This window comes from Gallus gallus, chromosome 27 (genome assembly GCF_016699485.2).
Source record: "Gallus gallus isolate bGalGal1 chromosome 27, bGalGal1.mat.broiler.GRCg7b, whole genome shotgun sequence".
Taxonomy (NCBI): domain Eukaryota; kingdom Metazoa; phylum Chordata; class Aves; order Galliformes; family Phasianidae; genus Gallus; species Gallus gallus.
Genome location: NC_052558.1, coordinates 3,867,194 through 3,885,234, shown reverse-complemented (window position 1 = coordinate 3,885,234; position 18,041 = coordinate 3,867,194). Strand labels below are relative to the sequence as shown.

The window sequence follows — 18,041 nt, the reverse complement described above, 5'->3', positions numbered from 1 at the left end:
CAGCCCCCCCACCCCCCCCACCACCCCAGCCATTGCCTGCAGGGAGGGGGATGCGGAGCAGAAAGGAGAGCAGGTCGAATGTAGTCAGCAATTCTCAGAAGGGAATCGAAACTCAAAGCAGAATCTTAATGGTATTTTTTTGTTTGTTTTCTTTTTCTTTTTTCCCCTTCCTTGTTTGTTTTCCTTCGTTTTTGTCATTTTATTTTATTGTCGTTAGCAGCCCAACTACTGGAGCTTTAAGGTCAGTACTTCTGATTTCTTTGTCATGCTTTGGTTTGACATGCATGCACTTCTCCACCTGTGCCTCATCCGGGTCCACGCAGGGGGTGGGAGCTGGGGGCTGCGCTCAGGGTTCCTGTGCCAAAGAGGTGTGTTCTCAGCTTCAGCTCATGGGAAGGCTCTTATGCTTCAGCTTGAGGCGCTGCGTGGAGGTGAAACCGTTCCCTGAATGAGAGGAATCCGTGCCCTGCCCTCACTTGGGCTGCAGGCGATCCGTGCTGCTTTGCAGTCACCCGCAGGGGTGAGGGCCGCGTCCCCTTAACAGCGGGGAAAGGGCAGAGCAGAGCCCATTGCAGGTGGGTTCTGAGCTCAGCAGGGAAGCTGCGCTCTTCTGGCTGTTGATAGGGTTGCTGTGGTTCCCAACCTCAGTCGGTCGGGGCTGAGCGCTGCCGAGGAGCGGTGAGGGATGCAGCGATCACCAATGCTGCACCAATACCTGCACCCAGCATTGCACGGAGCAGACCCGGTGCTCAATGCCAGCGCCTTGCAGGCAGTCACCCCACCGTCTGGGGGTGCAGCACGCGTGGCACAGGGCTGCCTTCCTCCCTCCTCCTCCTCCTCACGGGGCTGCAATGGCAGCGCTTCAAGGCCGGCCGCGTTGCCGGGTGACCTTGGCACGCCATCCTGGTGGGTCTGCTCTTCCTGTGGAAAAAACAGGCGCTGTGCTCGGCTGGCAGCTCCGAGCTGAGGAGTCATCAAATGCATAATACGAGCACTTGTTCCGAGTGCTCATTCCTGAAGTGCTCACAGAGCGAAATGCGTGCGAGCAGCAGCTCTGTGCACACCCAGCTGTCTGCGTCCTCCCTGCTCTGACATTTCCCGGGCCTGAAGGGGTGGCACAAAAGCTCTGATTTTCATCATCATCATCATTATTATTATTATTTTCCCCCTTTTTTTTTCTTGTAAGGAATGAAACGGGGATGAGCTCTGAGCACCCAGCAGTAGCAGTTGGGTGCATGCAGGGTGCGTTGCACGGCTGTGCATTGCTTCACCCGGCAGCGCTTTGCATTGCAGGCGGAGCATCGCTGCCTCCCACGTGGGAATGCATGGAGTTAAACCCGCCCTGTGCTCCCCACCTGGGGACCCCCAGCTGCTGACTCCCTATCAAGGGAGCCCTGTGTGAGGCTGATGTGTGGACCAGGTGCCGGAGGCTGCCTCGTGGCCACCCGTGTCCTGGGGGTCTGCTGGTTGTGTCCCCCTCCTTGGCCAGGGAGCCACCATGGGAGCCCCCTCCTTGGCCAGGGAGCTCTTCCTATGGGGAAGAGCCACAAAGGGTCCCAGGCAGGACCTGTTCCCCTCGTCCCCACTGTCCCCGTATCCCTGATGTTTCCCCCCCTTCCACCCACAGGCAGCTGCTGGCTGCAGATTTGGGGCTCTCCAGGCGTAGGCTTTGGTTTGTCGCTCTCAGGGTGGAGATGAGGAGATGCTCCCGGTTGTTGGTGTCACTGTGGAGAGGGTCTTCTGCACCCCATTGTGTCTGCCCCCCTAAACAGCACCAGCGCATCCCTGAGCCCTCTGCCCGGGCATCTCATTGCCCACTGTCCCTCTGCTGCTGGTCCCTGAGCCCCCTGTCATGTACTGTGTCAGCACCAACAGCCAGAGAGACCCCCATTGCAGCTTTGGGTTGCTCAGAGCCCTCCCCCCACGGTCTGCAGGCTGGGATGGCTCCCAGAGCCCAACCTGGTGTACGCAGAGGATACCTGTGTGTGTGTGTGTGCACAGCCCCGTGTAATTCCTTCTCCCCTTCTCCCCCGTCCCCTTCCTGCTGCTTTCTCATGCCTGGCTTTCCTTCCGCTCCCCGGCGTCCCTGAAGGATGCAGTAATTTGCTTATTTTTGGAAGATGCTGTCACACGGGGCAGCGCCACCGGGGAGCAGAGGATTGGACACAGCTCCCGAGCAGTGGGGGAGGATGTGGGGTAAACGGCCCCGAAGTGGCAGGATGCCACCCTCACCCCAAATCCATCTCCTGTCCCATGTCCCCAGCGCAGCCCCATCAGCGGGCACAGCTCGGAGGGATGGGTGAGACTCATCTCTGCTGTTTTCCCATTGATTTTTCCCCTGGATGGGCCTCCTTGAGGCTCAGAAGGAACGAGCTCAGGAAAAGCAGCGAGGCTGCCCTGCTGTGGGGTGGCTGTGCTTATCCTCCCCATGGGGTGAGGGTCACCCCCAGCGCCAGGAGGTGGGGTGTCCCCATCCCAGCTCTGCCTGTGCTGAGTTGCCACAGCTCTCTGGGGCTCCTTTGGAACACCTGCTGCTCCATCCCATCCTTTTGGGCAGCAAGGAGCAGTTTTGGGGGCTGACGCTGCGGGGGAAACCCCACTCCATCCCGTGCACATCTGGCGGCTGCGCACATCTGGCGGGACGGCCCCTTCCTTTAGTCAAGGGGTCTGGTTTAAAGAACTAATCCGATTGGAACGCTAATCCTGTTAACATTGAGATCGGGATTAATTCTGGGTTAATCGGGATAATCCTGACAAAATGGTGAGCATTAGGTGCTGGGTGAATTCCTGCTGTGCCGTGAGCGGGGCGCTTTGGATCCGGGGGTGAGATGCAGGTGGGGTGGGAGGGGTGACCGTGGAGGGTACCCCATGAGTGGGTGCCCCCTGCCCACCTTCTCTTGGTGCTCAGAGCACCTGGAGCTGCACCCTGGGCCTGTGGTTTGTCCCACCTTTGGTGCTCAGCCCCACTTTCCTCCAGTTCTCACTCCTTCTCTTCCCTGTTGTGCACCTCCTGCGTCTCAGGCGGTTCACCATCCCCTCCTTGAACTGATTTTTGCTGAGGTTCAGCACTCCGGGCTGCCCTGGAGCAGCGCATGAGGCTCAGCGTGGCCATTCGTGTGCAGGGAGCAGGCATGGAGCTGGGGGTGCAGGAGGGGCTGTCCCAATGTGCGCTGCCCCACGGGGCTGCCCAGTGCTGTGGCTCTGCCCCCAGGATGCTCCCCGAGGGCTGTGCGGCCAAAGGAGCCCGCAGGGGCCGTGTCCCATTACCTGGGCTCTGCCAGCAGCCCGTGCTGCCTTCCACTCCAGGCGCATCAATAATGAAGGATGAGCAGAGTTCGTTAGCAATGAATGAACGAAGCGGTTTGTGATGCAGCTCATCGGTTTCGTGTTTCATTCCTCTGTTTGCAGATGGGTGGGAGCTGTTCCGGGCAGCAGCAATGCTCCCATTGCTGTGCTACAGGGCTCCATGCCTGACCCCAAGCACCCCAGTGGTGGCTGCGGGCCGGATGGGCTGCGCTGCAGCATCCATGGGCTGGGATGAGGCAGGCAGCACTGCAGGCAGAGTGTCCAGAAATCCCCACTCCCATCTTCTGTTCCTGCTTCAAGAAAAGAGGAAAAAAAAAGTTCAGAATTTCAATTAAATTTTCCTTGGAAGCGTTGGCAGCGGCGGAGCTGCGGGAGGCACAGATGTTGTTTTGCTCCCAGCTTTGCTAACAGCTTTGCTTGCTGCTGACCCTCTGCTGGCAGCGTTGGGGATGAGCGGCCGCAGCCCTGCGCATCCCGAGGGGTCCCTATCCCAGCTCCATTATCCCCGTGCCGTGGAAGCTGTCCGAGGGGTGCATCACAGGAGGATGAAATGGGCCTCTGAGCAGTGAGTGTGAGTGCTGGGGATTACAGCTGCAGCGTCCATACGAAGGCTTTTGCAGGTGCGTGGGGGGAAGGGGCTGCGTCAGCCGGGTGGTTCCATCCCTTTGGTGCTGAGGTCTGCCCACCTGGGAGCAGGGATGCTCTCGGCAGCTCTGCTCCGTGCACGTTTTGCTTTGCTCATCCCTGGCCTTGCCTGATGGAGGCGGTGCTGCGGCGTTGTGGTCTCAGCACTGCGCCTCTATCTCAGGTGACCGAAGTGTGGGGTTTTAGGGCGGAACTGCAACACCATCCCCGAGGGCTGTGCCAATGGATAGGGATGGGCCGGAGAGTGGAGCATGATGGAGAGCAGGAGGAGACCTCAGTCCATGTAAGGGGTCCCACTGCACCCGTCCTGCCCTCACCCGTGCCTGTGGTGTTCCCCATACATCCCCATGGCTTGAGCAATGCCAACCTGTCCCCCCTTCCCTCTCCCTGAGGGGGGGAGGGAGGGGTCCCCTCCCCAGCCCAGCCCCATCCAGCACAGTGCTGAGTTCCGATCCCTGCCCAGAGAGCGCAGTGCTCCACCAGATGGGACTGCACTCAGATGCAGGATTAAGTGCTGAGAAGGGGATTACAGGGAGTTAATCCCGATCCATGTCCAACCAGGGGCCGCAGCCGGGCTGTGCGCACGCTGTAAATAACCAGTGGTGGTGCTTCGCTCAGGGCTGGGCTCACCAGCTCCATGCCAGCTGCTGCCCAAGCTGGGCTGGATTTCAGAGACCTTCGCCTTTATCCCGAAGCAGAGGAAACGCAGAGGGGCTGGAGAAGCTGGGGGGGACCCCTCCGGGCTCTGTGCCCCCGCAGCAGCGGCGCGATGCGCACTCAGCCCTGCTGCCCTCAGCGCTTTGCAGCGCATTATCTCTGCGAGCGCAGCACGATGCGGTGTGAGCAGGGCAGGGCTGGGGGCAGCTGCAGCCCCCCCATGCTGCTGCCCAGCTCCGGCCCAGCCCAGCCTGTGGGGTCCTGGGGAGGGGCTGCGCTCAGGGCTGCATGCTGCCCGCAGCAGTAACACGGCGAGGGCTGATCCCGGCCCACTGCAAGGCCAGGTCGGTGCTGGTGGGGAGGGAATGGGGGCTAATAGGGCTGGGCTGTCTGTGAGGTGGGCTGCAATGGGGGGCGGGAGGGGGGGAGCTGGGAGCTCCATCTCTATGTTGTAAATGCTGTTCTTGCCGTGGCTGAGGCACTGCAGGGCACTGATGTGCTGAGGGGTCAGCAGAGAGCGGGCGGATGAGTTACGGTGTGAGGTCGGTGCTGGTGGTTGTGAGCCTCGCATGGGAATGGCTCGGGGTGCTCTGCTCCGTCCCTGTGTTCTTCTCAGCCCTTCTTTCAGGAGCGCAGGGTGAGGCCCTTCGCTGCTCCTCTGCCCCAGTTCTGCTCCCTTTCCCTGTTCCCTGCCTCCATCCCAGCTCTCCATCAGCGCGATGGGATGGCTGTGGGTCCCATCGCTGCCCCCACCTCACCCCATCCTCTGACCACAGCTGGAACCTGGGAGGGGGTGGGAGGAGGAGAGCAGCATCCTTGCCCAGCCAGGCAGACAGAATGGAGCTGCCTCAGCGCTGACAGGAAAGGGATTGTTGGAAGTTTTAGGAGCTGAAAGAATCCTTTAATTGTAGCTTATTTTTAGCTCCGGGGAGATAAAAGACAAAGCTCCCCCCTGTCTCTCCCTTCCCCCATCCCACCCCTTTTACATAAGGCACAGAACCAAAGCAGCACCCGGGACAGGGGGTGGTCTGCACCCACGCTTCCTCTGCTGTAGGGGGGCTGCAGCCACCCCGACCTCAGTGCCCGTCACCACAGCACTCAGTGGGTGCTTTTAGAGCTTCCTTCCCCCCCTCCCTCTGTGCCCGGAGCTGCAGCTTTACCATCCTCCTGTGGCCTTGGACAGCTTTGTTTTGCTTTGGGCAGCTTTGTTTTGCTTTGGGTAGCGGCGCTCCTCTGCTTTCCATTCACCTTCTGCCCCTGAACTCGTGGGAGTGCGGGGCAGCTCCAGCTGCATTAACCCCGTGCTGCAATTTCAGGCAGAAATGGGTCATCTCCCAGCATGGCACCACGGGGACGGCCGGGGGGGGCTCCTCCCTCTCCATCCTGCTGCTCGTGGGTTCAGGCACCACGGGAAGGGTCTCAGTGCCTGCGGTATGGGGGGATGTGGGGCTCCTTGGGGGGCAGAGCTGGGGCGAAGCTGCCCCTGGGGGACACAATGCCTTTGCTCCATGGTGCTGCTGGAGCTGGGGTGCCCTCACCCTGCACCCAATGTGGGCTCAGACAGCAGCGGATGCACAGCCACAAGCATCTGCCCCATCCACAGCACAGCGACAGCATGGAGGTAGATGAGGCCCCTGGGATGAGAGGTGCTCTGCTCCTCGTTGTGTGCTCTGATATCTCACTCCTCAGCTGCAGCGTGTGATACGGTCGGGGCCGGGAGGGGAATCAGATTTCCATTCTGGAGTCACTGTGTGGGTTTGATGTCGGGTTTCGATGAGCGCTCCATGCCAGCGCCCTGCATGCAGCCCTGGGCAATGCTTGGCCAGGTGAGGTGTTCCCCACAAGGGCTGTGGGGGGCTGTGGGTGCCCCCTACCCCGGTACCTGGCCATCCCAGGCCTTACTCTGACACCCAGCAAGGCAGGATTGGACCCCCCTGCTCATCTCCTTGTCTGGAGAAGCACGGGTCTGGATGCGTGTTTGAGCCTTATTACCTGAGAGAGGGATAAGTCATTAGTGAGGCAGAGCAGTAAAGCATAATTCCCCTGAAGTCAGCTCATTAATGGTCCACGGGAGGCCAAGGATGTGGCTGTGGTGCTCTGCAGGTGCCCCAACCCCATGGGTGCCTCCCATGTGGCAGAAAGGGCTGAGCCCCCCCAACCCCCCCCCCATAGCACCGGGGTCTGCTCACCCCTCTTACAGCAGCCTCTTACAGAGGCACCCATCCTATCCCACTGCCCATCGCAGGGGCACTGCTGGGCTCTGGGGATGTGGGGTACCACGGAGGTGCCCAGCAGTGGGGGGTGCCGTGGGGGGCTCTGGGGGGGGTCCTGGGGACACGGGGGGGGGTGTGCCGTGGAGGTGACCTGCAGAGGGCTGTGCTGGGGGCTGTGCAGTGCTGCTGGTCCATGCTTGGGCTGGGGGAGCTGCTCTCTGAGCACGTGAGGCTGAGCATGAGGCTAATGATCAGAACGGTCCCTTCCGGGCTAAAAATCCATTAATTTTCATCTTGCCCTCTTTCCTCCCCCCCCCCCCCCCCCCCCCCCCCTTTTTTTTTTTTTTTGGTGGAGGCCATAATGAGCTCCATCTGAGCTGCTTAATGACTTGAGGTCAGTCAAAGCCGTGGGGCAGAGGGCAGGAGGGGTCCGGGCTCACCTGGGGTGTGGGGGTGGGTGGGTGGGCAGCTCTCTCTGCAGAGTGCAGCGCTGTGATGCTCACACACCGCATCCCATAGCAACAGCGATGCTACGTGGCAACAGCAATCCCCACCATCCTGCTGTGCTGAGGAGACAGAGACCCCCCCACCCCCCCACCTCACCCCCAGGGTGACAGAGCACTGGGGATGGCCGTCAGCCCTGAGCCCCCCATCTTTTGCTGCTGCAGGTCCCCCCCCAACACGTGCAGTGCTGGCGATGCACGGCGCTGCTCCCCTCCTGCAGGAAACCTCTCCTAATGGCAGCATGCAAAGCATCTGTGCTGCCTGCGAGCTCTGCCTTCAAACGGCACCACCAAAACCAAGCAGTCAATTTTCCAGCAATTAGCTACAGTGAGAACATTTCAAGTCCTAGAAAACCCCGCCCCGCAGGATTAATTAAATCCTCCAATTAATGTCTAATTTAAATGATGATGATGGCTGTTATCATTTCGTATTGATTTTTTTTTTTTCTTTTCCTTTTGGCTCTCAGAATAGAGCTGTTGTCCCTTCCATGCTGCCTTTTCCACACCCCAGGAGCTGTTTGTTCTCCTGGGTTCGTTTGCTGATGTTAAGTGCGTGTCTGGAAAATGGAGCTGTGCAGTGGGGGGCATTGCTGGGCTGGGCTGGGTGTTTGCCTGAGGGCTGAGCTGAGTGCTGGGCTGAGTGCTGGGGTGGATGCTGGGCTGTGTTGGGTGCTGGGCTGGGTGCTGAGCTGTGTTGGCTGGGTGCTGAGCTGGGTGCTTGGCTGGGCTGGATGCTGTGCTGTGTTGGGTGCTGTGCTGTGTTGGGTGCTGAGCTGGATGCTATGCTGGGTGCTGAGCTGGGTGCTGAGCTGTGCTATGCTGGGTGCTGTGCTGGGAGCTGTGCTGTGTTGGTTGGGTGCTGAGCTGGGTGCTATGCTGGGTGCTGAGCTGGGTGCTGTGCTGTGCTATGCTGGGTGCTGAGTTGGATGCTATGCTGGATGCTGAGCTGGGTGCTGTGCTGTGTTGGCTGGGTGCTGGGCTGGGTGCTGAGCTGGGTGCTTGGCTGGGCTGGATGCTGTGCTGAGCTGGGTGCTGAGCTGGATGCTGTGCTGTGTTGGCTGGGTGCTGAGCTGGATGCTATGCTGGGTTCTGAGCTGGGTGCTGTGCTGTGCTGTGTTGGCTGGGTGCTGGGCTGGGTGCTTGACTGGGCTGGATGCTGTGCTGTGTTGGGTGCTGGGCTGGGTGCTGTGCTGTGCTATGCTGGGTGCTGTGCTGTGTTTGCTGGGTGCTGAGCTGGGTGCTGTGCTGTGTTGGGTGCTGAGCTGGGTGCTTGGCTGGGCTGGATGCTGTGCTGTGTTGGGTGCTGATCTCAGGTGCAGTCCAGGTACTCCTCCCAATGCACCCTGCTTTGCTTAACCCACAGCCTCCAAATATCAGCTCACAACATCCACGTCTGTACCCTCTGCTATTATGCAGAGGAAATACACTTGGCCGTGTGAAATTGGACTCCTGGCATATTAAATTTTTACTGCTGTAAACCCAAACCCATTACTTTCCCTTAGCTCAGGCAGCCATAAACCTCACCGCTGCTTTGCTTCCAGGAGAAGCTGGGCATTTATGTTTCCCGGGAGCTGCTTCATTGGCGTAATGGATGTGTAACCTCCTGTAATTGCTAAGGTTATTCCTGTGCTGGCGTGTGACTCCTGGCTCTGTAACCAGCCAGCCATCCCCGGGTTTATTTGCAGTGGGTTGCTTGGAATGGCTTTGAAATGTGGGAAACACATGTGAGCGCTGCGGGGATACGGGGTTAGGGGGATGTGGCCATACCCATGGGTGCAGGGCATGCATTGGTGCTGGGCTCTCACCTCTCCGCTCCTCTTGCAGACCAGGAGCTCCAGGCACTCACAGGGCTCCCAGCCTGGCCTGGCAGACCAAGCCAAGCTCTCCTTTGCCTCGGCCGAATCCCTGGAAACCATGTCGGAAGCGGAGCTGCCTCTGGGCTTCAATAGGATGAACCGGTTCCGGCAGAGCCTGCCTCTGTCCCGCTCCACCAGCCAGACGAAGCTGCGCTCCCCAGGTACTCCAGCTCTGCCCCAGCCTTATTGCATCCGTGCATTGGGAAATGCAACCCCTGCCCACAGTGCAGCATTGCTTCTTGCATCCATGTGTTGGGGAGTGCAATCCATGCCCGTGGTGCAGCATTGCTTCTTGCATCCATGCATTGGGAAATGCAACCCCTGCCCATGGTGCAGCATTGCTTCTTGCATCCATGCATTGGGAAATGCAACCCCTGCCCACGGTGCAGCATTGCTTATTGCATCCATGCACTGGGGAGTGCAACCCCTGCCCACAGTGCAGCATTGCTTCTTGCATCCGTGCGTTGTGAAATGCAACCCCTGCCCACGGTGCAGCATCACACCAAGGACGTGTGAGCCCAGCAGCTGTCGGGATGTGAGCTCACCCCACTGCTCTCTGCTTGCTTTGCTTCCAGGGGTCCTCTTCCTGCAGTTTGGGGATGAGACGAGGCGCGTGCACATCACCCACGAGATCAGCAGCATGGACACCCTGCACGCCCTCATCGTCCACATGTTCCCCCAGAAGCTCACCATGGGGATGTTGAAGTCTCCCAACACCGCCATCCTCATCAAGGACGAGTCCCGCAACGTCTTCTACGAGCTGGAAGATGTCCGGTGAGGGGCAGACAGACCTGGGGGGGAGCTGAGGAGCGCACAGACCCTGACTGCTGGCACGCTGCTGGCACGGAGCGCTGGGCGCATCCATCTCAGGGTCATGCTGATGATGGAAGCCTCGCTGCCGTCCCCATCAAGTGGGGGTGGGAGGACCCTTGCAATGGGAAAGGGTTTCCTTGGAGATGGTGGAGGGCTTTGGGTTGGTGTTAATGCCCTGAAAAGACTCCACAGCAGGTGGTGCTCATTCATCTCTGCAGAGCCAAAGCAGCCCCTGGCGCTGCTGTGTTGTGCCTCCTGCCTGGTCACGGCCACCAGACCCTCCCCTGGGACCACTGACGTTGGTTGGGGCTCTGCAAGCAGCACAGGTGCAGCCCTGTGCGACTGCTGGGGCTCTCCTCACGGCTCTGCCTCTCCTTCCAGCGACATCCAGGACAGAAGCATCATTAAAATATACCGAAAAGAGCCGCTCTACGCCTCATTCCCCGCCTCGCACATCACCAACGGCGACCTGAGGGTAAGGGGCTTTGGGTCGGGGGGTGGGCAGCACCCCGGTGTGGGGCTGGGGTTGGTGCGAGGTGGGAGGGCGATGAGGAGGGCGCGGTAATTGCATGTGTTTGTGCAAGGAGCAATGGCTGCGATTCGTCTTCCCCAGCGCTGGCATTGTTAAGCGTTGCTTTAAAAGAATGGATGTTTGGGGCCTGGCAGCGGGGTGTAATAAAGGCGATAATTAGGGGATTCATCACACTGAATCATCCCCTTCTTGGGGATGGGAGGAGGGAGCTACCGTGTTCCAAAGCCGGGGGGTGACGCCCCCAAGGAGGGGAGAAGGGGAGCGGGCGCAGCAGTGCTGACCATCCCTTCTCCTTTCCGCAGCGGGAGATGGTTTACACCTCCAGGGAATCCTCCCCCACCCGCCGCCTGAACAACATGTCCCCGGCCCCCCACCTGGCCTCGGGCTCCCCCCCGCCCGTCCTGCAGTCCTCGTCCCCCTCCCGCTCCCGCATGTCCTACAGCGGTGGCCGCCCGCCCTCCTACGCCGGCAGCCCCGTGCACCACGGCGAGCGCCTGGCCAGCCTTCCCCCAGCAGCCGGCGTCTCTCCCAGCCCCAGCGCCATCCTGGAACGCCGAGACGTCAAACCCGACGAGGACCTGGCAGGGAAGAACATGGTGCTGGTGAAGAACGAGGGGCTGTACGCCGACCCCTACGGCATGGTGCACGAGGGGCGGCTCAGCATCACCTCCACGCAGTCTCTGGCCGGCATGGGGGACCCTTTTGGTTACTCGGGGGGGCTGTACAAGCGGGGCTCGGTGCGCTCGCTCAGCACCTACTCGGCGGCCGCGCTGCAGACGGAGCTGGAGGACAGCCTGTACAAACCCAACGCGCAGATCTACAGCGATACGTACGGACCCGGCCTGGGTTTCCGCATGCCCCCCTCCTCCCCGCAGAAGATGGTGGAGGGGCAGAGCCCGCACAGCCCCTACTCGGGGCCGCCCAGCCGCTCCTCACCCGTCCGGCAGTCCTTCCGCAAGGATTCCTGCTCCTCTGTCTTCATGGAGAGCCCGGTCAGCAAACCACGCAACCCCAGCACTGCGGGACCCCCTGAGCTGTTCCCCGGCCCTGGGGACCGTCCTCTCTCGGGGTTCAGCTCCCCAGTGCCGGCCAAGGACACGGAAACGAGGTGAGAAAGGGCCCCCCGCAAGGGTTTCCCTGTGGAAGTGGGCTGTGCTGGGTGGGTTGTCCTTGGGTATGGCTGGGGAGCGGGGGCAGGGTTCCCTATTGCCAGCCCCACAGAAGCACAGGGTTGGGTGGTGAAGCGTTGACTCTAACCCTACCTGTGGCACTACCCCTAACCCACACCCCCCGTCCTTGCAGGGAGCGGATGGAGGCCATGGAGAAGCAGATCGCCAGCCTGACGGGGCTGGTGCAGAGTGCGCTGCTCCGCGGCTCCGAGGCTGAGACCCCCAGGTAAGGAGCTGGGGGGAGGGGGGGGTGGGAATGAGATCCAGGGGGGCTCCTCTGGGCAGCACCGGGGGGGACTCTGTGCTCCTTGTTCACCCCTTCCTCTCTTTTGTTGCAGTGAGAAGACCGAAGCTACCAATGGCGGGACTCCCCCATCAGCATGTAAGTGAGTGGGCAGAGGTTTGGAGATCCCACCCCCCCCCCCCAGTGGTCATCCCCACATCCTGGGGCTGTTGTGGGTCCTTGACCCCAGGGGCTGGAGTGCTGCAGACTCATCCCGTGCTGGGAGCTCCGGGCTCACCTTTGTTCCAGGACAGAGGTGGTGGCAGTTCTGGGGACCAAACAACAGACGCGCTGGGCTGGGACACAGTGAGGAAGGATAGGGTTTGTGGGGAACCCTCTCACCCAGGATGGAGTTCCACATCCCAGCGTGCTCCTCTTGTCCCCCCCACCCCACAGCAACCAGCCGCAGCGGTATGGGGACCCCAGTGCCTGCACCCCCCCCACCCTCCGCCACCAGCACGCCTGCAGGGCAGCCCACAGCCATCACCCGCCTGCACATGCAGCTGCACCTCCACGACCTGCAGCAGAACGCCAGCGACCTCCGCAACCAGCTGCAGCAGCTCAAGAAGCTGCAGGTGGGTACCGGAGGGGCACCCAACCCAACCCCGGGGGCAGAGAACGCCCCTTTTCCGGGTGACCTCATGCAGGGCAGCCCACCCAGCCCTGCTTTGCCCCCCCTTTAGCTGCAGAACCAGGAGACGGTGAAGACGATGCTGCGGCGGACGGAGACGGAGATCAGCGTGAGGGTGACGGACACCATGCGCAAACACGAGGACCCGCTGCAGCGCCAGCGCAGCCTGGTGGAGGAGGAGCGGCTGCGGTACCTGAACGAGGAGGAGCTGATCACCCAGCAACTGAAGTGAGCACGGGGCGGGGATCCTGCTGCCCCCACCCCCCTCCCCGGCCCGCATCCTCCCCCGGTGCCATCCCCATCCCTGGTGCCGTCGTGGTCCCCCAGCGCGGCTCTCGTTTCCTCACCCTCCGTGGGGACCTGGTGCCATCCCGCCCCGCTTTGTGCTCGCAGCGACCTGGAGAAGTCGGTGGAGAAGATCCAGAAGGATCTGGCGCACAACCACCGCCTGATCCCGGTGCAGGAGCTGGAGGAGAAGGCCGTGGTGCTCAAGCAGCTCGGGGAGACGCTGACGGACCTCAAGGGTGAGCGGGGGCCGTGGGGCTGTACCAGTGTCCCCAGTGCTCCACCAGAACCGACACAAGGCCCCCCGGCAGCTTGCTGGTGCTTGGCACTGCAGCCCCTTTCCTGTGCTGTCCCCCCACGCTGTGCACGGTGCCATCTCCATTCCGTGCCCCAATGCAAAACAGCAGAGCTCCGGATCTGGCTGCAGTCGCTGAGGCTGCAAGAGGACGTGGGGACGGTGGGGACGCGGGGAGGGCACAGGGCAGGGGTGGCAGCAGCTCTGCTCTCCTGCAATGAGATGGCCCGATGCTGAGCAAAGGGAGCGAGCTGCTCTGTGTCCCCCAGCAGCACATCTGTGGGTCCCGGTGACCGAATGCCCATCTCCAGGGCAGCGCTGTGCCCACGGTCTGCAGTCAGTGCCGATGGGAGGTGGGTTGGTAATGGGATGGTGAGCACAGCGAGGTGAAGAGGCAGCAGCCCGGGCTCCCAGGGACCCCTCCATCCGGACACGATGCTCTCGGTGACCCCGCTGTCCCTGCAGCCCAGTTCCCCAGCCTGCAGAGCAAGATGCGGGTGGTGCTGCGGGTGGAGGTGGAAGCTGTGAAGTTCCTCAAGGAGGAACCAAACCGCCTCGACGGGCTGCTCAAACGCTGCAAGACGGTCACCGACACACTCGCCCAGATCCGCAGGTGAGCTCTGCACCCGGGTGTCCTGCTCTGCATCCTCCCATAGGAGGGTGTTCTGGGTGCACCTCGGGGCGCACGGCCTTGGGGTGCTCCTGTGCTGCCGTCCTCTCTGAGCCGTGGATGGAAATTCCCATAGCTGTTGACAAAGGGTTCGTTTTTCTGCTGAGAAATTAGGAAAAGAATGAATGGTTGAATGACCCGAAGTGGAACGGGCCTGTCAAGCCCAGCCCCAATGCATTGAATCCGACTCATAGGATCATAGGATGGCCTGGGTTGAAAAGGACCACAGTGATCATGTAGTTCCAACCCCCTGCTACGTGCAGGGTCGCCAACCACCACACCAGGCTGCCCAGAGCCACATCCAGCCTGGCCTTGAATGCCTGCAGGGATGGGGCATCCACACCTCCTTGGGCAGTGCCCCCTTCCTAACGCCCCCAGTGCTGCTCAGTGCAGACGTGGGAGCCCCCCTTTGAAAACAGCTCCTTCTTTGTCACCTTGTGGCCACGGATGTGGGTACGATGGGAGCGCTGAACGTGGCCAGAAATCTCATTCTGGAGGAGCAGAGCTGTTGGGGTGGAGGAAGGCATCTCCGGAGCTCACCTGCCCGTTCCCATTAGGAGAGCTTTCAGCAGAGCTGGGTGCTGGGGCAGGCTCTGTCGCTGGGCTCGCCCCGGGCGCTGTTCTAGCCTGGTTTTGTATGGAGATGAGCTCATCTGATCGCACAGCGCACCGATCTGCCTACCTGTCACTCTCCTTCCCTGATAACTACTGAGTCCAAAGGGCGATTCTGGGCAGATCTGACGGAGGGGTGGAATTCGGAGAGAGCCGTTTTCCTGCGAGGTTCGTGCAGAGGGACAGGCAGGTTGGCGTGTGCTGCTGTGGGAGAGCAGACATTGGGGATGCAGATCCACGCAGAGCTGTGTGCATTTGTAGAGGGGCTCCGGGGTGGTGCTGAGTCACTGAGTGCCTTCCCTCTGTCCCCTGCAGGCAAGTGGATGAGGGCGTGTGGACCCCCCCCAACAACCTCAGCCAATCCCCCAAGAAGATGGCCCCCGAGACAGACTTCAGCAAAGGGCTGGAGCTGGAAATGCCCCCCAGCCCCCCCGTGAGCCTCCACCACCTGACGGCCAGCACTGAGCCCCTGGGCATGCCCAGCTTTGGGCACAGCCCCCCCCAGACCCAGAGCCACCCCTCCAAGAGCAATAACCCTTCCCGGGCTCCAGAGATGGTGCCTGCCAAAACCCAGACGGGTCCCGAGACGCCCAGTAAGAAGAGCGCAGACAAAGCCGTGTCTGTGGAGGTAAGAGCCTGAGGGGGTTCCTCCCTGGGGGGCTCCTCTAATGGCTCTAACCCCACTGGAGCACCCCCCACAGCTGAGGCTGGGGTGCACCCTCCCTGGTGGGTTTGGAGCTGATGGAGCATCTTAATAGTGGGGATGAGGGCACTCATCTGGGGAGTCAACGAATCAATACTGGGGAGACCCAACGTGCAACTGGGACATGGGGGGAAGGGGGGGCTCCAGCACAGCCTGGGGCATCTCAGTGCCCATGGTCTGGGTGTGGGGTGCAGCGCTGGTGTGGGCCTGGCTGCGGGAGACCGTGGGGCAGTGGGATTGAGTGGGACAATGGGATTGAGCGGAGCAATGGGGAGATGATGGTGGGACTTTGGGGTCACACGTTGCCCATAAGGGCAGGGGCTGCAGTGGGCTGTGCTGTCGCAGGCTGCCGAGCGGGACTGGGAGGAGAAGCGGGCAGCGCTGACCCAATACAGTGCCAAGGACATCAACCGCCTCCTGGAGGAGACTCAGGCTGAGCTCATGAAGGCCATCCCTGACCTGGAGTTTGCTGCCAAGCACAAGCAGACCACGGGCAGCAGCAGCGCCGCATCCACGCCGGAGCATAAACCATCCAAGCCTCAGCATGCACAGAAATCCACGGGGAAGGTGGACCCCAATGGCCGCAGAGGCTCAGGTATGGGGGGGCTGCCTGGGATCCAGCGGGGGGTGCGTGCGGGACTGGGGCGAGGGCAGGGGCAGGGCTCGGTGCCAGCTCTGCTCTGTGCTCAGATGAGCTGACGGTGCCGCGGTACCGCACCGAGAAACCCTCCAAATCACCGCCTCCACCCCCGCCCCGCCGGAGCTTCCCCTCATCCCATGGGCTGACCACCACCCGCAGCGGAGAAGTCGTCGTCACCAGCAAGAAGGAGCCCGGCTTTATGAAGGTGGGTGGGGGGGCTGGGCACCTGGTGGTCACCCCGTGGAGGTCACCCCATGGGTGCAGCCCCTCACCGCTCGCTGCCCCACAGAAAGCAGAATCGGAGGAGCTGGAGACCCAGAAGCCACAGGTGAAGCTGAGACGGACGGTGTCCGAGGTGGTGAGACCTGCATCCACCCCACCCATCATCGCCTCTGCCATCAAAGATGATGACGATGAGGACCGCATCATTGCGGAGCTGGAGGTGAGCACAGCAGTGTGTGGGCACGGGAAGCGCAGCCCACCCCACTCCGGGCATCCACAGGAGGAGCTCTGGGAGAGATCCCCGCACAACAGCACAGTGGCTGCCATCCCCATCCTCTCCCCATCTGGGGGGACATGCAGCCCTGCGGTGACTGTCCCCATCCTGTCCCCATCCTCATCCCATCCATGGGGATGTGCAGCACAGCAGTGGCTGTCCCCATTCTCACTCCATCCCTGGAGACATTCAGTACTGCAGTGGCTGTCCCCATCCTGTCCCCATCCTCACCCCATCCACGGGTACATCAAGCACAGCAGTGGCTGTCCCCATCTTGTCCCCATCCTCACACCATCTATGGGGACATAAAGCACAGTGGAGGCTGTCCCATCCTCACCCCATCCATGGTGACGCGAGGACAGCGTGATGCTCTCCCACCGGTGGTTGCCCCCCCGCAGTGCTGAGCCCCATCCTGGCTGGGCTCCATCTCTGCCCACCCGCTGTGCCTCCCTCCTCCAACGCAGCTGTTTGACTCCCCAGGTGTTTCAGAGGAGCTCTGCCTCCCCTTTCCTCCCCACGCTCCGTTACGACCCTCTCGCGGCTGCCGTCTCCCCTGGGCACGCAGACATGTGGCCCAATGGAGCCTCCGTTGCAGCCGAAGGATGGAAGGTAACATCCCTCCTCCTGCAGATCTCCTCCTGGCTGGCTGCACTTAACCACCGCCTCTCCCACCTCTTAACTCACTTCTTCCTTCTCCGGTTTAACCAACTAATGGCTTCTCTCCACTCCTCTGCTCACTGCCACTGCGCGTACGGCACTGAATGCGGCACCGACCCAGCACGAATACAGCACGGGGCTGCAGCCCTGGGGCAGAGGTTGGGGTGGGATCACTGCTCTGACAGCACCCAGCAGGGCTGTGGGCGGCGATGCACAGCACTGCAGGTGGGAAGGGAGGGGGTGCTGGGAGGCCTGGGCCCCATCTCACCTGTTTGCTGAGCAGGGCAGTGGGGATGGGGTGGAGCAGAGCAGTGGGGATGGCATGGAGCAGAGCAATGGGGACAGGACAGGGCAGAGCAGTGGGGATGGCATGGAGCAGAGCAATGGGGATGGGATGAAGCAGAGCAGTGGGGATGGCATGGAGCAGAGCAATGGGGACAGGACAGGGCAGAGCAGTGGGGATGGGATGGAGCGAAGTGGTGAGGGTGGAGCAGAGCAACAGGGATAGAGCAAAACAGTGGGGGTGGGATGGAGCAGAGCAGTGTGGTTGAGTTGGAGCAAAGTGGTGAGGATGGAACAGAGCAATGGCGTCAGCAGGTGGAGGAGAGCAGTGGGGATGGGATGGAGAAAAGCAGTGAGGATGAGATGGAGCAGAGCAGTGGGGCAGGCGCTGGAGCAGCCCCTGCCCAGGGCAGTGCTGTGCTGTGGAGCAGAGGCAGCTTTGCTGCAGCTCAGGGGAGCAGAGCATCTCCTGCCAGAGCATTTCTCCTGCAGAGCACGGCCTGCTGCAGTCCCCCGGGTGTTGCACAGCTCACTGCACATCCCTGGGACTGTAACAGAGAGGTGAGGGGAGGAAGGACAGGCTGTTCCAGGTGACTTCTTGCTGCTTAGGGATTTAAAGGTCTGGCACCCGCTGCAGCTCATTTGCAAGGGCTCATCCCTGCCTTCAGATCTGCTGAGAGCAGCACGGGGAGGAGCAGCAGAGGGCTGCACTGTGCTCTGACACAATTGCTGTGCTGGTGCATGAGAAATCTCAGCCAGACCACAGCAGTCGGGTTCCCATACGCATCAGGGA

At 61.3% G+C, this 18,041-nt stretch overlaps 1 protein-coding gene across 13 annotated transcripts in view; it reads left to right on the top strand.

Moving 5' to 3' along the window:
- SRCIN1 (SRC kinase signaling inhibitor 1) overlaps positions 1 to 18,041 on the top strand; it is a 52,940-nt gene that overhangs the window by 29,227 nt on the left and 5,672 nt on the right. For 5 of the 13 annotated variants that reach the window (XM_025144107.3, XM_040653327.2, XM_040653326.2 and 2 more), the window contains 16 exons: positions 218 to 241; positions 9,149 to 9,341; positions 9,756 to 9,954; positions 10,375 to 10,468; positions 10,828 to 11,633; positions 11,828 to 11,920; positions 12,033 to 12,076; positions 12,374 to 12,552; positions 12,661 to 12,836; positions 13,002 to 13,132; positions 13,654 to 13,801; positions 14,786 to 15,098; positions 15,519 to 15,768; positions 15,864 to 16,018; positions 16,103 to 16,255; positions 16,790 to 16,918. In XM_025144107.3, coding sequence (XP_024999875.2) covers positions 218 to 241; positions 9,149 to 9,341; positions 9,756 to 9,954; positions 10,375 to 10,468; positions 10,828 to 11,633; positions 11,828 to 11,920; positions 12,033 to 12,076; positions 12,374 to 12,552; positions 12,661 to 12,836; positions 13,002 to 13,132; positions 13,654 to 13,801; positions 14,786 to 15,098; positions 15,519 to 15,768; positions 15,864 to 16,018; positions 16,103 to 16,255; positions 16,790 to 16,918 — 3,087 coding nt within the window. Of the gene's footprint in view, positions 1 to 217; positions 242 to 3,660; positions 3,927 to 9,148; positions 9,342 to 9,755; positions 9,955 to 10,374; positions 10,469 to 10,827; positions 11,634 to 11,827; positions 11,921 to 12,032; positions 12,077 to 12,373; positions 12,553 to 12,660; positions 12,837 to 13,001; positions 13,133 to 13,653; positions 13,802 to 14,785; positions 15,099 to 15,518; positions 15,769 to 15,863; positions 16,019 to 16,102; positions 16,256 to 16,789; positions 16,919 to 18,041 lie in introns of those variants that run through there. The other 8 variants (XM_025144113.3, XM_025144115.3, XM_046904461.1 and 5 more) reach the window with 4 other exon arrangements.